Source organism: Dipodomys ordii, unplaced genomic scaffold (assembly GCF_000151885.1).
Source record: "Dipodomys ordii isolate 6190 unplaced genomic scaffold, Dord_2.0 Scaffold76, whole genome shotgun sequence".
Taxonomy (NCBI): Eukaryota; Metazoa; Chordata; class Mammalia; order Rodentia; family Heteromyidae; genus Dipodomys; species Dipodomys ordii.
Window position 1 is genome coordinate 4,225,495 of NW_012267292.1, and position 20,894 is coordinate 4,246,388.

The following is a 20,894-nucleotide window of genomic DNA, read 5'->3' on the forward strand; positions in this document are numbered from 1 at the left end:
AGGAAGGAAGGAAGGAAGGAAGGAAGGAAGGAAGGAAGGAAGGAAGGGAGGGAGGGAGGGAGGGATGGAGGGAAGAAAGGAAGGAAGGAAGGAAGGAAGGAAGAAAGAAGGGAGGGAGGGAGGGAGTGGGAAGTGAGGGATGGAGGGAGGGAGGAAGATTAGAGGTATGAAAAAAGAAAGAGAAAGTTAGTGGAAAAAAGGCAAAGTAAAAGAAGCCAATTTGAACATGACACTACTATGAAGCCTGTGACCTTCTGGAAAATTCTAATTATGGCAAAAAATGATTGGTCATCAGGAGCTAGAGCAGGAGCATGTGTGAATGGAACACATAGGACTTTGAGGGCCGTCAAGCTATGTGGTATGGTACTAGGGTGGTTGATGTGTCTCGTACATTGGTCCAGATCCTTGTAATGCACAACACCCAGTAAAGCACACCAAAGGTAACAATGATGTGGTCACTGATGAGGAGGATCATCAGTTGGAACAAGAGCACTGTCTGGTAGGAGATACTAACAGTGAAGTAGCTTATGTGTGTGAGGGCAGGGTATAGACATATCGAAGGTATCTGTACACCTTGCTCAGCTATTTTCTGTCCACCTAAAACTACTGTTTTTAATATGAAAAATATCTCATCTTTATTTTGTGTGGATAGTTGTCAATATATCAGGAACTGAAATGATTACACAAAAGATACCAAAAACTCAGAATGTTAAAAGCATCGATAGTTGTTAATACCTGATTGGAAGTGTAGGCACCTGGCAGGTTCTGAATCCTTAAAACTACTCTTTAAGAATTTATTCATTAAAAAACATTGTGGTTATATACAAAATAGATGTAAAGGACTGGGAAGGTGGCTCAGTGGTAGAGTGCTTGCCTTGCATGCCAGAGGCCCTGGGTTCGATTCCTCAGCACCACATAAGCAAAAAGAAAAAAGCCAGAAGTGGTGCTGTGGCTCAGGTGGTAGAGCGCTAGCCTTGAGCTGAAGAGCTGAGGGACAGCGCCCAGGCCCAGAGTTCAGGCCTCACGACCAGACCCCCCCAAAAAAAATAGATGTAATAAAGATAATATACCTAAAGTCATGCTTTTCAAAAGCATAACTTATTACTCTAATTAATCATATTTCAACAATTAAGGGTAGTAATTTGCTTTACTGTAGAAAATGTAATGTAGTTGGACATGGTGGTACATGCATATAATCCAAGTATTGGGGAGGCTGAAATAGTATTATGTGCTGGAGGCAGCATTGGTTACAAAAGTAGGACTCTGATTCATGAAAACTAATGTATATGTATATATATACACATATGTGTATGGATAGATAAGATAGAATCTCTTAAATAGGTAGATAAGTAGATAGATAGATAGATAGACAGACAGATAGAATCTCTTCATTAACTTCCAATTGAAATGCAAAGTGATGGAAACAAAAGGCTCTCAAACATCCCAGCATTTGCCTTTGAGAATCAATGGACCTTCTACTGTGGGGAAAATATAATAAAAGAAAAGCATGTAGCAATTTTACTTTAAAAAACAAAAAAGAAAAGCAAAGCCTGGCAGTCACCAATGACTCACACCTGTAATCCTAGATACCCAGCAACCTGAAATCTGAGGATCTCGGTTCCAAGCCAGCTCTGGCAGGAAATTCCATGAGACACTTATCTCCAGTAAACCACCACCCCCCCCCCAAAATAAAAAATAAAGTCAGAAGTGGAGCTTAAGGACAGCATCCAGGCCCTGAGTTCAGGCCCCAGGATGAACACAAAGGAAAAAATAGCCTAAGAGAGAGGAAAATGCACCATGAAAAAGTTCATGTAATGTTTGGTGCTCAGCTAGCCATGTCTGTATGAGGTGTGGCTGTGATTTCAGAATAGCTGAGTGACCATCTGAGGAGGCCAAACTCCCTCTGCATCTAGACCTGGCACCATGCAGCCCACCCTCATCACAGTGAAGATGATGCACCTTGATAGCAACAGCCCAGCTCAAGCCTGGACTGACCTACTTCCCAGGGCATCTTCTTCCCCCCCACATCACTTCTTCAAGGGCTGAATTCCAACCCTTCCCACCTGCCTCTGGTCCCTTCTTGCCTTGAAGAAACATTCAGAGGCTGTTGTGGCCGCCAGCTCTCTCGAGTGCTCTCCATTCTGCTCCCCTAATCCCTACCCACTTTACTTTCTCCTCAATCAGAGAGAGGCTCTGACATCCAACTCCTCATTCTAAAACCATGAGCAAACAAAATAAACATGAAGAAATAGGTACTTGCAAGGGAAGCCAAGGGGGAAGGGGTAGATAAATGAAACACAGAAGATAGGGAGGTTGCAGTCAAGAATTTGTTGAATATACTACAAAATTAAGTAAGGAAAGGGGTGGGGGTGAGAATTTTGAAAGGGGTGACACTGATCAAGATGCATCATACTCATAATCTGCTGTGTCAAATGGCAATCTCTTTGTACAACATTTTAAAATAATAAAAAACTGAAAGTAAATAAAACAATGGGCAACTGACCTCCATTCTCTGGGCCTCGAATTACCAATTTGTAATGTGGGAAACTTAAAATAGATGCCTACTGAGGCTTCCTCCATTTCTATGAACCTAGCAGACTCTCAGTGCTGCCATACAGAGGAGAAAAATGATGATTTCCCTCATGGACATACTTGATTCAACCTCAAGATAGGGCAGAATGTGGTTTCATTTATAGTAGTAACAGTAAGATCTGATTGTTATGCTTCTGGAGTCACCAGCAAGCATTGGCCCACTTGGTTCTCTTCCACCCCATAAGATTCTATCTTATCTAGCCACACATATATGTGTATGTATATACATATGTACATATATATTTGTTTTCATGAATCAGAGTCCTACTTTTGTAGCCAATGCTGCCCTCCAGCACATAAGCCTACTTCAGCCTCCCCAGTACTTGGATTATATGCGTGTACCTCTTATTGCACAGAAGGGAGTGACAAATTAACAAGGAAAGTGGGGTCGTTTAAGCAATGCTCATGCGGGAGTTTGCTTGAAATGAAATTTAATAACCTAAAGTTAATTTTCTAACATCATTTCACATTCATTTAGCAGCTGTAATACAGAATGGCAAGATAGTGTGTGTTTGTGTGTGTGTGTGTGTGTGTGTGTGTATCCAGGAATCAATGAATATTCAAGTCATTGAAAATTCATTACTGTAGCTAACAGGGAAATGTCAAAAATAATTCCGTTGAAAACTAAAGCTGGATTCAATATGCCAGGAAAATGTACTGAAGAATCAGAATGAAATTTCACTTAAATGTTGCCTAAACATAGTTCTATCAGCTATATGCTAAGACTTTGATTCAAAAAAATTTTTTTAAGTATTGATTCAAAAATTAATTGAGTCAATTAATTAACTCAAAAATTCAGTTAGAATCTCATCTATATCAACTGAGTCATTTTAATTCCCTTCATTCTTCACTCCATCTTCATAGCCTCCCCATTGCAACATTCATTACTGATAGGGTTCAAGGAGACTTTTATAATACAGTAAAAGATATGAGTAGATGAGACAGTTGCAAAGTACAGGAATCCATTGTGAACCATCTCTGTGAATTCTGAGAGCAGTTTTCCCAATAGTGTGCACACAGCTCCATCCTCAGCCTGGAGAAGGAGAAAGGGGTGTGTCCCACACTGTACCTACCCCCAGCCCCACACACACACCCCGGCCAGCCCTTAGGAGTTGCTAGTGTTCACTGTCCCCTCTTACTCAATCTTCTCAGCTGCTGTTGGAAATGAGGGTCACCCTGATTCTATATAAAGCTCAGAACAATCTCAGTGGCCTTCCTGGTGTCACTCAGGGAGGCGGAGGAAGGTGGAAGCTCTCGTTCCTTCCATTATACAACTTGTTCTCATCTCAGTGACTGCGAGACGTAAGATGCATGCCAGACCTAGAGATACCTGGCACAATCACATCTTAGCAGGCATGGCGCCACATCCTCAGAAGTGGTCCTCCATTTGCTCAACCTTGAGGATCTGGAGAACCCACACACTGTCCATAAACCTATGGGCGGTGGTGTTGAGCCCACACCAGCCCTCATTCAGGGATCTCTGCATCCTGACATAGACTTTAACTGAACATCTCTCAAGTCATCACCCCCACCCTGGATTCTGAGGGGACACATACGGAGTGTGTCTGCACCTCCTCCTGGCTCAGGCTTTGCCTACATGCACTCACCAAGGATGCCCCCATCAAGGTGTCCACTCTCCTCCACCCCTTGCTGGTTCACCTCACCCCTGTTCAGCTTCTTCCTAGCACTTCTCACGTACAAGTGTTCATTGGCACTCTCATTCCTGCCTAAGGCTCACCTCTGCTCCCTCCTCCCAACAGGTGCTTTTCTGCACACCTAGCTCTAAGCCTCAGCTGCCCACACCCAACAATGATTCCATTCCAGGGCTGCCGACCCATCCTCTCTGAAACTAGACTTTGGCCTTTCATCCACAGTGTCCCTTCCTGAAGAAGCCGGATTCTTTCCTCTATGACATTCTTCACCATTTCCTCACTTGTACCCAATGAGCTCCAAATGCAGTATCTCTTATTCACTCCCATGTGAACACACTAAATGTTTAGGAATCTCAGGGGATGGAGACATGATCACAGAAGGGATCTTGGCATTTATTTGCTCCTTTACTCACCAGCACTGGCTGGTGTCAACTGAGCTCTAACCACCATACATTGGGTTCACTCCAGTCAGTAAGACAGGCTTCATATAGAATGCAAGTGCTCACCATGGTGGGACACCACTCTGAGAACACAGGTTTTCATAAGAGAGTGATCCTTCTCTCAGTGAGCTACAGACCATAGAGGGAAGGGAGGGCCAGAGGAGAAAAACAAAGGAGGGAGTAACAATGCTCAACAAGAAATGTACTCATTGCCTTGCTCATGTAACTGTAACCCCTCTATACAGCATCGTTACAATAAAATAATTTTTTAAAATGAGAAATGCTTTGTGGACCACCCAGCATAGCCTGGGGGACTGCATCTTCTGTGTCACAAACCAATGATTAGGACATGGCTTCTGCCTACAAGAAACATTGACTCTAGTAAAAATGAGAGATACAAAAGTATTGTCTTGGATAGACAGTTCCTCAAAGTCCTTGTAGCAAAGGAGGTAGGAAGTCCAGGATGAAATGTCCCCAACTCTAGGCTACAGAGCATAGCTGGAGGTCATGTCAAGGAGACAGCAGAAGTACATTCTATGGGAAAATACACAATGACCAGAAAGCTCAGCATCAAGTCAGGAACAGATTGCTCAAAAAGGCTGGGACAGGATCTGGCGAGGAGGAGAGTATAGGCATAGGCCCGATGGGTACAGACCTAGTAGCCAGATAAGCAAGACTGTGGTCTGTGCTAAAAGAAACTCAGAATACTGCATCCCTTACTGGGAAAGTTCTGGAAAGTAGTCTGGGCAATTATCAAGCAGCTCACCTGCAAAGATGATGAGCACACGTAGAGCAATCATCTTGGCTTTCTGCAGCACCTCCATGTCTTCTGAGGACATCTCTAGCTGCTGGAAAGCTTGGCACATGTCAACAACACTTAGGAAGAAACACAATGGCATTAAGCATTCAATATCTGTAACCAGGTACATTGCTACACATGTGCATTGTCTCTGCCCAACTGTATTCATGTCACAATAACAAGAAATGCACAGATAACACTAGTTAGACTCCCAGAGAGATTTGTGTCCCTATTTACTTAAATCATTGGTTTAATTGCCAAGAGGCATAATATTTGCTTTCTTTTTGTTTTTGCAAAGGTAAATGATTATAGGGAATCAAATGATGATGACATACATTGGGTGCCAATGGTTCACACCTGTAATTTTAGTTACTAGGAGGCTGAGATCTAAGGATTGTGGTTCAAAGCCAGTCTGGGTAGGAAAGTCCAAGAAACTCTAATTTCCAATTAACCACCAAAAAATCTAAAAGTGGAATTGTGGCTCAAGTAGTAGAGCACTAGCTTTGAGCAAAAAACACTCAGGAATAGCGCTCAGGTCCAAGCTCCAGTACTGGCAGAGAGGAAGGAAGGAAGGAAGGAAGGAAGGAAGGAAGGAAGGAAGGAAGGAAGGAAGGAAGGAAAGAAGGAAGGAAGGAAGGGAGGAAGGAAGGAAGGAAGGGAGAAAGGAAGGGAGGAAGGAAGGGAGGGAGGGAGGAAGGGAAAGGAGGGAAAAGGGAAGGAGGGAGGGAGGGAGGGAGGGAGGGAGGGAGGGAAGGGAAGGTGAGGGAGCGAGGGAAGGGAAGGGAAGGGAGGAGGGGAAAGTGTTTTAGAGGATAGTTATGCTAATGACTGTGAGCTGATCATTGTCCAATGTACATATAGTATCCAAATACCAAAGGAACTGAACACCAATGTTTCATTATTGTAATCCCAGCTACTCAGTAGGTTGAAACCAAGAAGATTGTGGTTCAAAGTCAGCCTAGGCAGAAAAGTCTGAGAAATTCCATATCTAAAATAACCGTCAAAAAGTAGGGCTGGCAGATTGTGGGTGGCTCACACCTGTAATCCTAGCTACTCAGGAGGCTGAGATCTGGAATCATGGTTCAAAGCCAGCCCAGGCAGGAAACTCAGTGAGACTCTTATCTCCAATTAACCACCAGAAAACTGTTGGCTAAAGTGATAGAGCACTTGCCTTGAGCTGAAGAGTTCAGGGATAGCACCCAGACCCAGAGTTCAAGCTCCATGACCCCAAAAAAGTAGGGCTGGAGATGTGGTTCTAGTGGTAGAGCCCCAGCTGACTGAGCAAGCATGGGGCTCTGAGTTAAACCCTGGTATCAAACTGTACCCCATAAATATAAAACAAGCAGCTGCTCTAAAAATAAAAATAAAATAAGCAATTTTTAAAACTTTATGGTATATAGAATTGTGGAACAAATTCCCTTAACAGAAGACTGAAAAAAGTAAGATGAAACCGGGCATAAGTGGCTCACATTTGTAATCCTAGTTACTCAGGAGATTGAGATCTGAGGATTGAGGTTTGAAGGCAGTCTATGCAGGAAAGTCAATGAGACTCTAATATCCAATTAACCACCAAAAAAAAAAGCTGGAATTGGAGCTGTGGCTTACATGGTAGAGCATTAGCCTTGAGCACAAAAGCTCAGGGACATCGCCCAGGCCCTGAGTTCAAGCCCCACGACACACAAAAAAAGGTAAGATGAGATTGGTGGGAAACAGAAATTGCCAATCCCACCTGCACTTCAAAAGTAGAGCAAAACTAAAGCCACAGTTTAGTTTCATATCAGAAGCAAGAAGGAGATGAGGCAGGAAGCTCTGAAAGCCAGTATATGTATTTCATCAGAGTTATATGCTCAAGATATAACTAAAGACAACCTCCTAAATATGATAAAAATGACTGGGTTCAAGGGGAAGCTCTGTAACAAAGCTAGCAGAAAATAGGTCAGCTGGTCTGGTGGCACATGAACAAGGGTTTAAAGATTCCTCTGATTTCTACATAGGAGTGAAAGAAAGACAGGTATAGTCAGGACCATGAACAATCTAAACAGTCCTGTCCCTCCTTGAATGAATAAATTGAGCTAGCACAGAACTTCTGGGTCTCTTCTGCACACAAAGAGGAACAAATCCTTCAATCTAAAGAAGCAGAGAGTTTCCAGAGCATGAGGCCTAACAAGACTGAAGCTTGTAAGAAGAGTTTTCCTTTATCCTAACGTGAGAGATGGATCAACTATTTAAAGGTGGTTTCAACCTAACAGTGCAGAACCAAACAATGCCTGGGCTAGATTGGGTAGCTATAAATGCAAGCATTATTTTCTGCTCAAAATGAGCTAATATTCTTGGCTTTACAGCTAATATTAGGACCCTGAACTATCTGAGTATATTCAGAAAAAATGGTTTTTATGTACCTAGTCTTGAGATATGTAGGTAGAGTACAAGGCTTTGTGTTGTGTGTGTATGCGTGTGTGTGTCTGTGTGTCTGTGTGTCTGTGTGTGTATTGGTACTGGAGCTTTGACACTGTCCCCTTAACTTTTTCACTCGAGGCTAGCACTATACCACTTCACCCTTAAATCCACTTCTGATTTTTGGTGGTTAATAGGAGATAAATATCTCAGAAACTTTTCTGTCTGGCAGGCTTAAATCCAGCTTTGCATTTGCTTTTAAGAGTAATTTACTTTAGAAAAACTCTGAGTACAAATCATATTCGCTTGTCAAATAATGAGTTAAATATAAAAAAATTATTATTGGTCCTGAATCACTCTTGATGGAGGCCAACTGCAGAAGTGTCGAGATCTACTTACCCTAATCTGTTGTTGGGTATTGCAGTAGAGGAAAAGTAGAGTGAGAAAGGGTTTTTGATTACCTTTGATCTGCCAGTAGAACCTTTTGCCAATATCCAATGAATAGAAGTAATCTCTTCAAGTATGTACTGAACGGTGATAATGGTTTGAGGTTATACGGGAAATCTATCATCTCTTCTTTTGGTAACACGACATTCTTTCCAGTAGTTGCATTAAGATAGATTTCAAAAAATTGATGGAATGACGTGTTTATGGAATTCAGCCACTGAGAGTTGTCTGGGAGGGGGGGGTTTCCTAAGAGAACTAGCCAATCTAGCAAATTTTGGATTGCTGTTTCAAGTTGATGATGAGTGATATCCTGAGTCAAAGACATGTTGAAAAGTAAATCTTTGCTTAAATCATCTCCATCTTCACTTGTAATTCCACCGGAGGTCTCTACAACTGTTTCTATCATTCTGAACAGGTTATCTGAACGATCAACCAATGCCTGCAGCAGATTAAAAGCTTCCCAATTGTCCTTTTTTAAGCTATTCCAAAGGGCTTCTAATGTGAGATCAAGTATCATTTTAAAAGATTTCCCTATTTTTGTGCTATTTTCTGTTAACATTCCATCCCCCAAATGAAACGGTTCATAGATTTTTTCCCATATTGTATCTTGAGGACTACGATGAGAGGAAATTGGATTAAGCTTTAAAAAGTTCATTTTGTGGGTGATGTTATTGATAGGAACTAAGCAATTCAAAATTTCTTCCCCCAAGTTGACAGAATCCATAGAAAATATTTGAGTCCCATTATTAAATGCCACCACAAGATGCTCCAAATCTCCCAAATTGATTTCCATTGAAGTTAAAAACTCAGATATTTCTTCCAAAATATTAGAAAAGTCATTGGATTGGCTCACAATTGAGACTACACTAGATGACATATTGAAAACGTCAGAGTCCTGTGAAATATTGGGCTTCACCCCCAACATCCCAAAGGTCAAGTCAAGAAATGGCATCAGCAAATCATTCATCTGTTCAAATGTCACATAATCTACTTTTCTCAAAGGAATTCTTTCCTTCACAAGATGGTGGACACTTTGCTGCATGACAGAATAGAAAATATTAAAGAAGTCCACGGTATCCTGAGTGTTGGGGACAAAATGAGTTTCAAAGATGGTGGCCATCTTCCCTGAAACTTTCTTTGCTAGCTTAAGAAGTTTCACAGCAAAGTCCATATCTGTGGCAATATCTCTCAGCTCAGCACTGCCATTCAGCAGCATGGTGAGGATTCTAGACATTTCTAAGAGGGGCTCCAGGTCATGACTTTCTTTATCAACTCTAGAGATAACATCGAGTAACCTCTTAGTGAGTTCTAATGTTTCTCTATTTCTTAGAGGAAATGAGTCCTTTATAAAGGAAAGCAAGTTGGTTAGGTCAGCAAGTACAAGTTTTTGGAGTGCAAGAAAAGAGGTCTGGAAGTCTTGATTATGAGACTTTGAAAGAATGTCCATAAGATTTGACATCTCTGTGGAAATTTCTCTCACAAGGTGAAGGATGGAAGTAAGATTTTGGTTGAGGTTGATGAGTTTCTCAGAGTTATTCATATGGAAAAGCAGTTCACTCACCACCATAAGGAAGTCTGGATTATCTTCAGTCTCATTTTGCAGTGAAGTTTCCCTTAGAAGGGCATGAAATAAATCTCGTACAAATGTCAGTCCTCGTTGGCTATCAAAAGAAAATTCTCCACTGTTTAACATAAATGAGCTTCTGATTAGATGAAATATAGTTCCCTTTAACCATGAGAAAAAGCTCATCAATCTGTATTCATTCATCAGTGTAAGAAATTGATCCAATTTCAGTACCTCTCGAATTTTATCTTTTGAGATAAAGCTGTAAATATGTATTAATTTTTGTTAATATATTATCAACAGAAAGATTAAAATATATAGTGATTTTAATGATGCCATTAATTTCATAATAGCATGGAATGATAATGCTTAGTGAAAGATGGATTACTGAAATGATTCTAGATGAACCTTAACAATTTGCTACCAAATAATGCAAAGAGTAGAGGACTTGAATGGCCAATCCTACCGCAATTCTTTGAAGCTAATGTTCAAAAAAAATCCATATTCATTTGTTTTTAGAAAAGAACTTAATTCACTACAAAGTGATTCTTGATATACAAGGTAAGTCTCTGAAAAATTTCAAAGTCTATTTTATACTTTCTGTGAACTTTTAAATTACTAGCTATCACTTAGACACTGTGATTGCTTTACAACATGACAACTTGGCTAAGCTAACCAATAGCCCCAAGGACCTCTTTCTCTCTTATGTCTCTAATTTGGTTATGCACTAAAGGAGATTCCCCCTAGGGAGTTGAAGGGAAGATGGGAGTTAAAGCACAAGACATAAATATGTCTCCTACTAGCTACCAAGTCTAAGGCAAATAGAAATGCTGCTGATATAGGACTTTATATAAAGTCCCTTGTCAGTTGACTACATGTTAGTCAAAATGAATATTGTCTAGGTGGACCTGACATCATCAGGTGAATTAATTGCAAAAGAGTCACATAGAGCCTCCTGACCTAGAGACTCCAATAGTAGCTATAAAAGCCATTGCTCTCCCTTCCCCTTAAAAGTTCTTTATATACCATCAAGAGGGAGAACTTTGGCTCATGTCCCTGATGTCTTTGCCTACTATGAACTACCCTACCTGTACCCTTTCTGAATTTGCATTTTCATATCATGTTTCCTAAATTATGTACCCAAGTCTCTCTCTTCCATCCTTGGTAAACATCCATGGTTGAAACTTGAGTGATAGAACATGGAATATAGTTAACTTTCTCAGTAGTATTTTCACTAGTAACTGACAGAGATTTTTAAACACCCTGAACAGAAATAATGTGACTAGTAACTTTAATGCTCCTAAATACAAAACCACAGTAGATAAATTAGAAGGGAAAATATTAAAACCCTTTAAGATTAGACAGAGAACAGAAAAGGTTATCATGTTCATGTTACATGTACATATTTATCCATAAAATATTAATTTTTCAGTTGTACATAAGACAGAATTTTATAACTGTTTTCATAATCTAAAAATTGAAATATAATGTATGATCATCCCTGGCTAGGTTTAAAAGCTTACTGATGAAATGGCAGTAATCAAAGTAATTTTACCTTCACAGTTTTGAAAAATGCTCATTAAGGCAATGAATTAATTGGCATTTCTCTACTCCAGAAATTAAAGTGGGCTGAGCCATACACATATTATACAGAGGCAAGGTACACTTACCTCATTTCTGCAATAACATCTTTGTGGAAGCCTTTCAGCAGGAAAGAAATTTTGTTCCCAGATTTTTCTTTTAGGGAGAATGTTCTCAAAAGCTCTTCCATGAAATCCATTATACTTCGCAGAGGGAGAACTATCTCCCCACCTTTTTCTGACTGTAAATGATCCAGGGTGAGGTTAATGAAATTCATCATTTGGAGATCACTATCACCTAAATTTGGAGCTGTTACTTGAGAACCTGATGCTAAGTTATTGAAAGAATTAATTAGAATGTTGACAAGAAGTAGCTGTACAACAGAGAAATTACTTAGTTGCTCTTCGTTAAGCAGCTGTGTGAGAGTGGCAATGTCAGAATTGTTTTCCCTAGAAATGTCTTTTAGATACCCCAGGTTGCTAGTGATATCTTTAGTCAGCATAGTTATAACATCAGTTGAATTTTCATTGTCCATAGTAGCTAGTAATGTTTGCATCAGTGGGGAATAATCTTCATTCGCATACACAGAAAGCCAGTTTTTTGTCACCAATAGGAAATCTTCAATAATTCCTAATGCCTTTGATGTTGATAAATTTAGGATTTCCAAAAACTGGGTAAGTTTCAGAGTTATATTTGGAGGGTCCACAGAATTTATGTCTTGGATTTCTTTGTTAAGTTCAGAGAACAGGTGCTTGACACTAAAGTTGTGGGTTAAGTCTTTCATGATTTGTTTGAAGTAAACCCACAGTTCTTCAAAGTTGTTAGTTGATTTTCTTTTCTTAATAAAATCTGATACAGTTTCTAAACTATTGTATGTAAGATTTGCATTCAGAAGAAATAAAAATGGAGACAGTAAATAATGAGTACTATTTTCTAGATACCTATCTCTAGAAATCAATTTGACTATCCTTTCCAAGTTTAAAAGAATATTATCATGGGCAGCTATCTCTGCACCGTTGGTAATGTTAATAATCTTGTTTAAATCAGCTAATTTAGTAAGAATATTTTCACTTGATGTACCTTTTGTAAAGCTCAGATGCTTTAGTTTTTCTATTATTTTCAAAGCAACCTGTTTCATGGGACCACCAGGACAAGCTTCGTGGATGCTGTCATTACTTTGATTTCCAAAAGGTGAAACAAATGGTAAGATCCTGTGCCAAAATCCTTGTACTGTTTTCACAAGTGGAGTTTGAATATGGAAGACTTCAGACAGATTTATAAGAATAGAATTCCAGTCCACTAATTCATGTATTACACAGACCACTTTCCTAGTCATTTCAATTCTAGAGCTTTCGTTTGAACACTGTGACTCTTCACCAAGAGGAGACAGGTGGAGATGGTCAAGGATGTTGGTCACTTTTTCATAAAAAGAAGAAGACATAAAGCCATGGATATTACAAGTTTCTAACTTTGACTTCTGCTGAAACCCTGCTGTACCATTCCAGCACCAAACCACAGGAAAGCAAGTTAGAGCTTCGGACACAAGGGCTGGTTGGTCTGATATTAACTCAATGACATCTAGAAGAGTTTTGATCACAGTGGCAAAGTCTTCCTTGGTGATGTTGGCAGTGCTTATACCATGAAGGAGTGTGAAGTTATAGATATCCTTGAGGCTCTCTGTGATATTTTTATCAGCAATTCCCTGGAGGAGCCCCGTAATATGAGGAAGAGCATAATATAAATCCACCACAGCATTCATGTCATCTTTAGGAAATAGCCGAGAGAGTTGCAGCAGATGATTAACATTCCATGAGTGTGAACCAGCCATAAATTTTTCCACCAAGCCAATGAGTAAGTTGACCCCTGAATTGTCAGGACCTAATCTACTAAGATTCTTAAAGAAATCTATTAGGCCTTCACTGATTTGCTCAAGTTGGTCAACTAATAAGTCTATGTCGGCCTTCTTGAGAGCATGCATGAGGGAAGTCACTTTATTTAAAACTCGAACATGACTCATATTTTGTGGAGTATTGGAGTGGACCACAGGCATCAAGGAGTTGAACACATCCCTAATCAACTGAATAACAAGACCCGAAGCTTTCACTAATTCATGTGGAGTACTTTCTGATGAATTTTGGAGATCATGAGTTAGGCTGAAGGCAAAATAATTAGCTAAATGATAAATGGAGTTGCGCAAATTGTTTATATCCTTTTCCTTTGGACTGGTGGAAAATATTCCAAAAAGTTTTTTCATACTAGGAAAGGAATTTCTTTCCAGGATAGCAGGAGAAAAATCTTGTAAGCGTTTCTGTATTTCCTTCCCCAGTGTTGTTATATGCAGCCATATGTTTTGAAACTGATTGGGAATTCCATCTAATGTATCTACAGGTGTTAGAAGTAATTCATTAAAATGTTTCCAATTGGATTGGGAGAGGAAATCAAAGTCCCTTGTTAAGTTATGGATAATCATCTTTACTTGGTTTGTAGAATCATTTAAAAGAGCTAATAAAATCTCAAATTCTGGTACCCTCTCTTTTTCCAAGACTGGATTAAGTATAATATTTAGAAAGTCAGCCAGGTCTTTCAAGTAAATATTTATACAATTTATAGTAGACTCATTTAAAGAACAAAGCCTTTCCTTTGTATTGAATAACCAAGTTAGAATTTTAAATGTAGAGTTCATTGTGTTTTCAATATCCCTTAAATTACTCAAAGTACTATGAAAAGACCCCAGAAAGAAACTTGAGTTAGACATGGCATATATATGGTTTATGACATCTATCCATGTAATGCACCCTTTTAGTATACTAACTGTGTTTTCAGAAGAAAATGTGGAATTTAATATAGCCAGAATCTGTACAGCCCTCTGGGAAGTATTTACATCCAATAAGCCATCTTCCAAAATCAATGAAATAACTTTTTGGAAAACATCAGCACAGGACAATAAATCTTGATCATATGATACATTTCTAAAAAATGTTATTGTTTTTCTTAGTTCATTAATAACACTTTCAAATTTGGCTCCACAATCTGTGAGATTTTTTAAAAGATCGTCATTTATCAAATCTACATTTCTGCCCATATACTTTGTGGGATTGCTTAACCTGGTGAAAACTTCCAGCAGAGAATATATAAACTCCCTGCTTGCACTTGTTTTCAATGGGGCTGACATTAGCTGGTGTAGGGCAGTTTTCATGGCAAAGAATGATTTCTCTACTTCATCCAAGTTAAGTGATTTTACTGTAACTAACTTATCATCTACTGCTACCCACAGATTCCTGAGGTACAGGAGAGAATTCCAATCATGGAAGTCATTGGCTTGTGTTAAGTTTTTTAACAAATTTAAGATGAGTCTAGCAGTATGATGGGTCAGAAACACTCCCTGGCAGCTTTTAGAAATGTTCACGTCATTTTCTAATTCATCCAAAAGCTGAGTGAGACCAACATGAAGAGGAGGGAAAATATGCAGTTCAAATTTAAATATGTGAGAAATGCTTGCCCAGATCTCTGTCCACATTTGAAGCCATGATAGAGTACAGTGAACAGCCATGAACTCGTTGAACACACTGATATTTCCTGAAAAATTAGAAAATTTTCTCTCCCATGGAAGAGTGAAGGAAGTCCCCTCATTTGTTGAATAATTCATAGAAGAAAAGTTATCCAAAATAATAAAGCATTCATTATTCAGCAAGGCTTGTTCTGAGCCATTGAAGAGTTGGCTCATATATTGGAACAAAGAAACACGAAAATCTTCATCTACTACTAGCAACTGTTTGAGGCCTATCAAAGTACTATGGATCACTTCCAACTCTCTGTCTTTGCTAGACTTCAGAGATTGGGTTTTAAGCTCTAAAAAATTAAAAATTGAAAGCAACTGTTGACAGTAAGAAACTTCAGAAATCCTCCCAAGAAATTCTGCTGTCTCTGATAAAAATGCAAATGCATTGCTGATGTTTTGGAAATTAAATTGCTTAACGATGTCCAAAATATTTCTGGAGATTTGGGTCAGATAAGTTATCAAAGACTCTCTACTCTGAATGCTCAAGAATTGATAAATAAGTTGGTAAAATGAAGAATAAATCTGCAGAAGTAAACTTGAATCTTTGTTGTTAAAGACATTCAGGTAGAGATGAGTCAAAATTTTTTCAACTTCCTGCTTTGGGGGTTCAGAAAGGGCTAAGAAAAGACGAGACATATTTTTAATCACGTAGACTGTGTCTAGAGCTTTAGAAACTTCTTCCTGGCTCAGGAATCCGAATTCATAGAGACCATTTATTATAGTTTCACTTAAATATACAAACTCCATGTTCACAGTTGGTGGGCTGGGCAAATCTGAATGGATCAACCTGGACAAGTTAAAACTTGTATTAAGAATCCTTTCATTTTCTGGAACTGAAAATTTTAAGAGAGTAGAGAGTGCTTCTAATTTAACTCTTTCACCTTCGGGAATGCCATAGAGCCATAATTCTACCAGTTTGGGGTTAATTTCAAGAAGCATTAATTCAATGAATCTCAAAATATTTTTGGATTCTGTCCTCATCCAGTGGCTTTCAAGAGTTTGCATTTTGTTGGTCACCTGTTTGCCAAATTCCAGAAGTTTCTGAGTATCAATAGAATATGGGTTTCTGTCTAAATTTTTCATGTGATTTATCCATGGCACGCTTCCATTGTGAACATTCTCAGTGATAGACAAGAATTCAGGAACAATAGATGAATTGGAAGGAACAGGCAACAATAATTCTTCCAAAAATTCCACAAGTAATGAAAAAATTTTCTTCTGTTCATTTTCCTGGGCAAGCAATGTCTCTTCCACTACCAGAAGGTGCTTTGTGAAATTTAAGGCCCTATAACATTAACAGAAGTGCTTTAGAATCAGAAAAAAAAAATGAAGCCTACATACTAATTTTCTAAGATAGTAGTCATTTGTAGTAAACCAAAACATGTGCTCTACATTTCCCAACCCATGGTAAAGTAATGTGAGAATTTAAAATGTTTAACATTTTCACAATGCAGTTGTCCACATTTGTTTCTTACCATCAAATAATGCATTGTAAGTTATTTTCACTTGCACATTAGTACATCTGACTGCGAAAGTTTGCCATCCATGCCAGAGAAATCACAGGACTTTTGCAGTACCTCTCAAAATGTCTTGGCTCAAGAGAATGATACAAATAGTGAGATGCAACAAAAAAGTGTGCCTGGGTGATTTAAGGGAAATCCTTTTGCAAAAGGCATTCTGGGCCCTCCACTGATATTTTCCAACCAGGTGTTTATTTTTAAAGGACAAAGAGTTGTCAGAAGAGCAACTTAGAGTCGTGTCAAGTCTTGTAGAACTAATTTGTAAGTCAGAAGTCACAGGTTACCTAGAAAATTGTTGGAGACTGGACTGGAATCAGCTTCACAATAGTTCAAGCCTCAACCCTGCAGATGAACAGCTGTAAAGCCTGGTGTAGGTGCTCACACCTCTAATCCTAGCTTCTCAGGAAGCTGAGATCTGAAGACTGAGGTTCAAGGCCCCAGACAGAAAAGTCTTTAAGACTCTTATCCCAATTGACCAAAAGTAGAAGTATGGTTCAAATGGTAGAGTGCCAGCCTTGAGCAAAAAAGCTAATTACCAACATACACACACACACACACACACACACACGCATGCATGCATGCATGCACACATGCATGTGCACACATACACACAAGCTGTCCAGAATAAAGGAATTTGGCCTTTTCTGATTACTAATAATTGGAATGATGAATTCCTTAGAACTTTGTTAACTCTGGATTCTGGAGAGAATAAGTATAAGAGACCAAATGTATCAATATTATTTTTCTCTCTAATAAATGTGAACAAAGCATATAACAATAAATTTAATTGACTGCTACTTGTAGGATTGAGTGGTTATTTTGAAAAAATTCTTTGGAAAAATTCTCATCAAGAAAGTTAATGGCCTACCATGAAGAATTTAGTATAAACTGAGTCTGAATCCTGCCCACCATGGAACTACACTATATAGAACAAGGACTACACAAGTGATCATACATTAATAGAGGAAAATGCAAAAAGTGTATCTATTGAGGCCTCAGTACCAAAAAGGAAAAAAAATAGTCTATATGTATATCAAGAGCTATAATGGTAATGAAGTAGCAACAGTAGTATAAGTAAGAACCACCAAAGTAGAAGTCATAGATACGGTAGAATATTTCTATCTAGGTATTCAAAGCACCTTAATAGCCTTAATTATTCCTACAATAGCCTTTTTAGGAACATAATCATTATTCCCATTGCATGAGAAAAATGTTTATTTAAAGTAATGAATGAATTCATACTGTTAGCATGTGGTATGAGCAGGACATAGGCCAGGTTTGTTGTTTTGAATTTAGCTCTCTCAATGTCAATTATGATTGGTCTTTAATATTTGTATTCACTAAATCAACACCTGATTAACTAGCATCTTTCATGAAAGACACTGAACTGTGATGAGTCTAGGAATACAAAATTATAAGATTAATTTTAGTGTGGTCTTTGTGCTCGTGGGTAGGTGGGTATGGGTGTGCACATGCACACTGTTCCTGGAGCTTGAACTAAGGTCCCAGGTGCTATTTCTGAGCTTTGTTTTTTGTTGTTTTTTTTTGCTCTCTACCACTTGAGCCATAGCTCCACTTCCAGCCTTTTAGGTAATTAATTGAGAATCAGAGTCTCACAGACTTTCCTGCTGGGCTGTCTTCAAACTGCAATTCTTAGATCTCAGCTTCCTGAGTAGCTAGGAGTACAGGCAGGGTACCTGGCTGGTGCCAGGGTACAGGGTACCTGGCTGGTATCATCTTTTTGGGACAGTTACTTAGTTCAGGTTTCAAGAAAGTGAGGAGCTATTAATTTGCCATGAGGAGGAAACTGATTCTTAGGGGGTCCCTTCCATTGTCCTTCTATGACCACTGATCACTGGGCAGAAGGTGCTACTGGCTCATGCCTGCAATCCTAAATACTCAGGAGGCTGAGATCTGAAGATCACAGTTTGAAGCCAGCCTGGGCAGGGAATTCCATGAGACCCTTATTTCCAATAATCCACCAAAAAAGCCAGAAGTGGAGCACTGGAACAAATGGTAGAGTACCAGCCTAGAGCAAAAAAAGCTAATAGACAGTGCCCAGGCACAAAAATAATCATAATAATCCCTCCAGGGTGATGAACCTCAGGTCCAGAGTAGTGTAGCAGAATGGTTCTCAGACTTTGGTGCACATGAGAACCCTCTATGGAATTTGCTGAACAACAGAGAAATCTTGGTACCATGCTGGAAAAATCGATAGAGAAAATGAAGAGTAAGACTGAAGAAGTAAAGCTGAAGCAAAGTATGACATTTGTGCTTTAAGCAAATATCACATGTAAATTTGGTCCACTGTGAAGTTGGATGCTACTCTTCTAATACAAAGCTCCTGTTCCATTAAGTCTTAATGCAGCTCACAAACGATGAGTACTTTACAAATGGACATAGCATCTGTAACCATGTGCAAGAAACCCCATCTCAAAACATGTTGAAACAGCAGAGCAGGAAATAATCTGGCATATTTATATCTAAAGATTATTTCTTTTCCCAACACCTCCAGAACCATGAAGACCTAAATCATTGATCCCATGACAAAACTCTAAGCAACTAGATGAGACCATTTCTCCAAAAAACATTTCACTTTAACAATATACATTATAAATCTTAGTGCAATTGCAGGAAAATTATTACTATAATCTATATCCTCAAAATCCATGTAAACCTATGTTATGCATTTTATAAATAAATAGCTTACCTAATGTGAAATACTGTGGCAATGCTTAAATCAATCTCATAGATAGTAAAGAATGAATAGCCTATGAATAAGTTTTACATATCTTCAGACAATAGTTAAAGTGTATCTGGAAGTTGAATTCCAAATACTTACCTGGAAATGGAAGTTATTGGAGACTTCATTAAATTATTTAAAAGTATAAAATAATTATTGCTGATGAGTTTCCAATCTATGTTTTCTTTATAACAAGGAGAGTCCTCAGAGAACACTAGGTGGAAACATATTGACATTAAATTGAGCATAACAGACAAATCCAGTTGAGTAAAATATGCCACAGACATTCACTTAAAATGGTTTAAAATAAGCCAGGTGCTGATGGCTCATGCTTATAATACTAGCTACTGAGGACCTGGGTTCAAAGTCAGCCTGGAAAGAAAAGTTCAAAAGAGCCTTATCTCCAATTAACCAGCAAAACTTGGAAGTGGAGTTGTGGCTCAAGTGGTAGAGCACAAGCTATGAGCTAAAAACCTGAGTGTGAGAGAGAGAAATTCTGAGCTCAAGCCTCAGTTCTGCACACATGCACACATTCACACACAAGAAAAGACTGCAAATGTTAAAAATGAAGATAACTTCTTGATTTGACATCTGCCTCCAGAAAAGATGATACACCACTAGCCACTAGCCAATGAACAATGACAAATTGCAGATTGACAACAAACAGGGTAAGATGGATGAATGATTATCTCAGTTGACTACTAAAAGAGGGTTGATTGTCTCAGTTGACTACTAAAAGGGGGTCCAGGTCCCAATATATGAAGAAGAAACCAGAGCCAGTGCATGTGCTGAGCTCAACAGATGGAGCTCAGTGTTGGGAGACAACAATGGTCCTCAGTGGGCAAGAGAGGGCTGCGCAAACAAGAACATCATCACAATCTTCCATCTACTACCAGCTGACAACTAATCATCTGTGTGAGGATGCCATGAGAGACTAACTAATTCAATCCCAAAGTGATTAATGATAAACTGCTTAGTGATCACACAAGCTTGTTTCCTTGAACCAGAATATAATAATGGATGAGTCATCAGTGGTGGATATGAATCTGTAGAAAGGATTTTGTATCAATAGTAGGTATTATCTACAACCAGAATGAAAATTTGGCCAGTTTTGTCTCCTACATCTTTAAAGCAAGATCCTGAGGCTAGGATCTATAATAAAACACTTGCCTAGCATATGGAAGGCCCTGAGTTTATTCCCCAGTACCACATTAGAAGAAAAGCAGAAGAAGGAGGAGGAGGAGGAGGAAGGGGAGGAGGAGGAGAAGGAGGAGGAGGAGGGAGAAGGGGAAGGGAAAGGGGAAGGAGAAGGAGAAGAAGGAGAAAGAGAAAGAGAAGAAGGAGAAGGGGAAGAGGAACGGGAAGAGGAAGAAGAGGAAGAGGAAGAAGGAGAAGGAGGAGGAGGAGGAGAAGAAGAAGAAGAAGAAGCAACAGCAGCAGCAGCACCGCCACCAAGCACTGGTGGCTCACACCTGTAATCCTAGCTACTCAGGAGGTTGAGATTTGAGGATTGAGGTTTCAGTCTAGCCTAAGCATGAAAGTACATGAGACTCATATCTCCAGTTCACCACCAAAAAAACAGAAGTGGAGCTGTGGCTCAAGT

The 20,894-nt window shown here is 39.1% G+C and overlaps 1 protein-coding gene across 1 annotated transcript in view; it reads right to left on the reverse strand.

Annotated features, from left to right (window-relative positions):
• Positions 1-20,894, reverse strand: part of Abca13 (ATP-binding cassette, sub-family A (ABC1), member 13) — a 394,418-nt gene that overhangs the window by 301,009 nt on the left and 72,515 nt on the right. Inside the window, exons 16-19 of the mRNA XM_013024383.1 lie at positions 19,391-19,505; positions 11,559-16,313; positions 8,339-10,150; positions 5,451-5,560 (exon numbers count right to left, since the gene is read on the reverse strand). Coding sequence (XP_012879837.1) covers positions 5,451-5,560; positions 8,339-10,150; positions 11,559-16,313; positions 19,391-19,505 — 6,792 coding nt within the window. The remainder of the gene's footprint in view (positions 1-5,450; positions 5,561-8,338; positions 10,151-11,558; positions 16,314-19,390; positions 19,506-20,894) is intronic.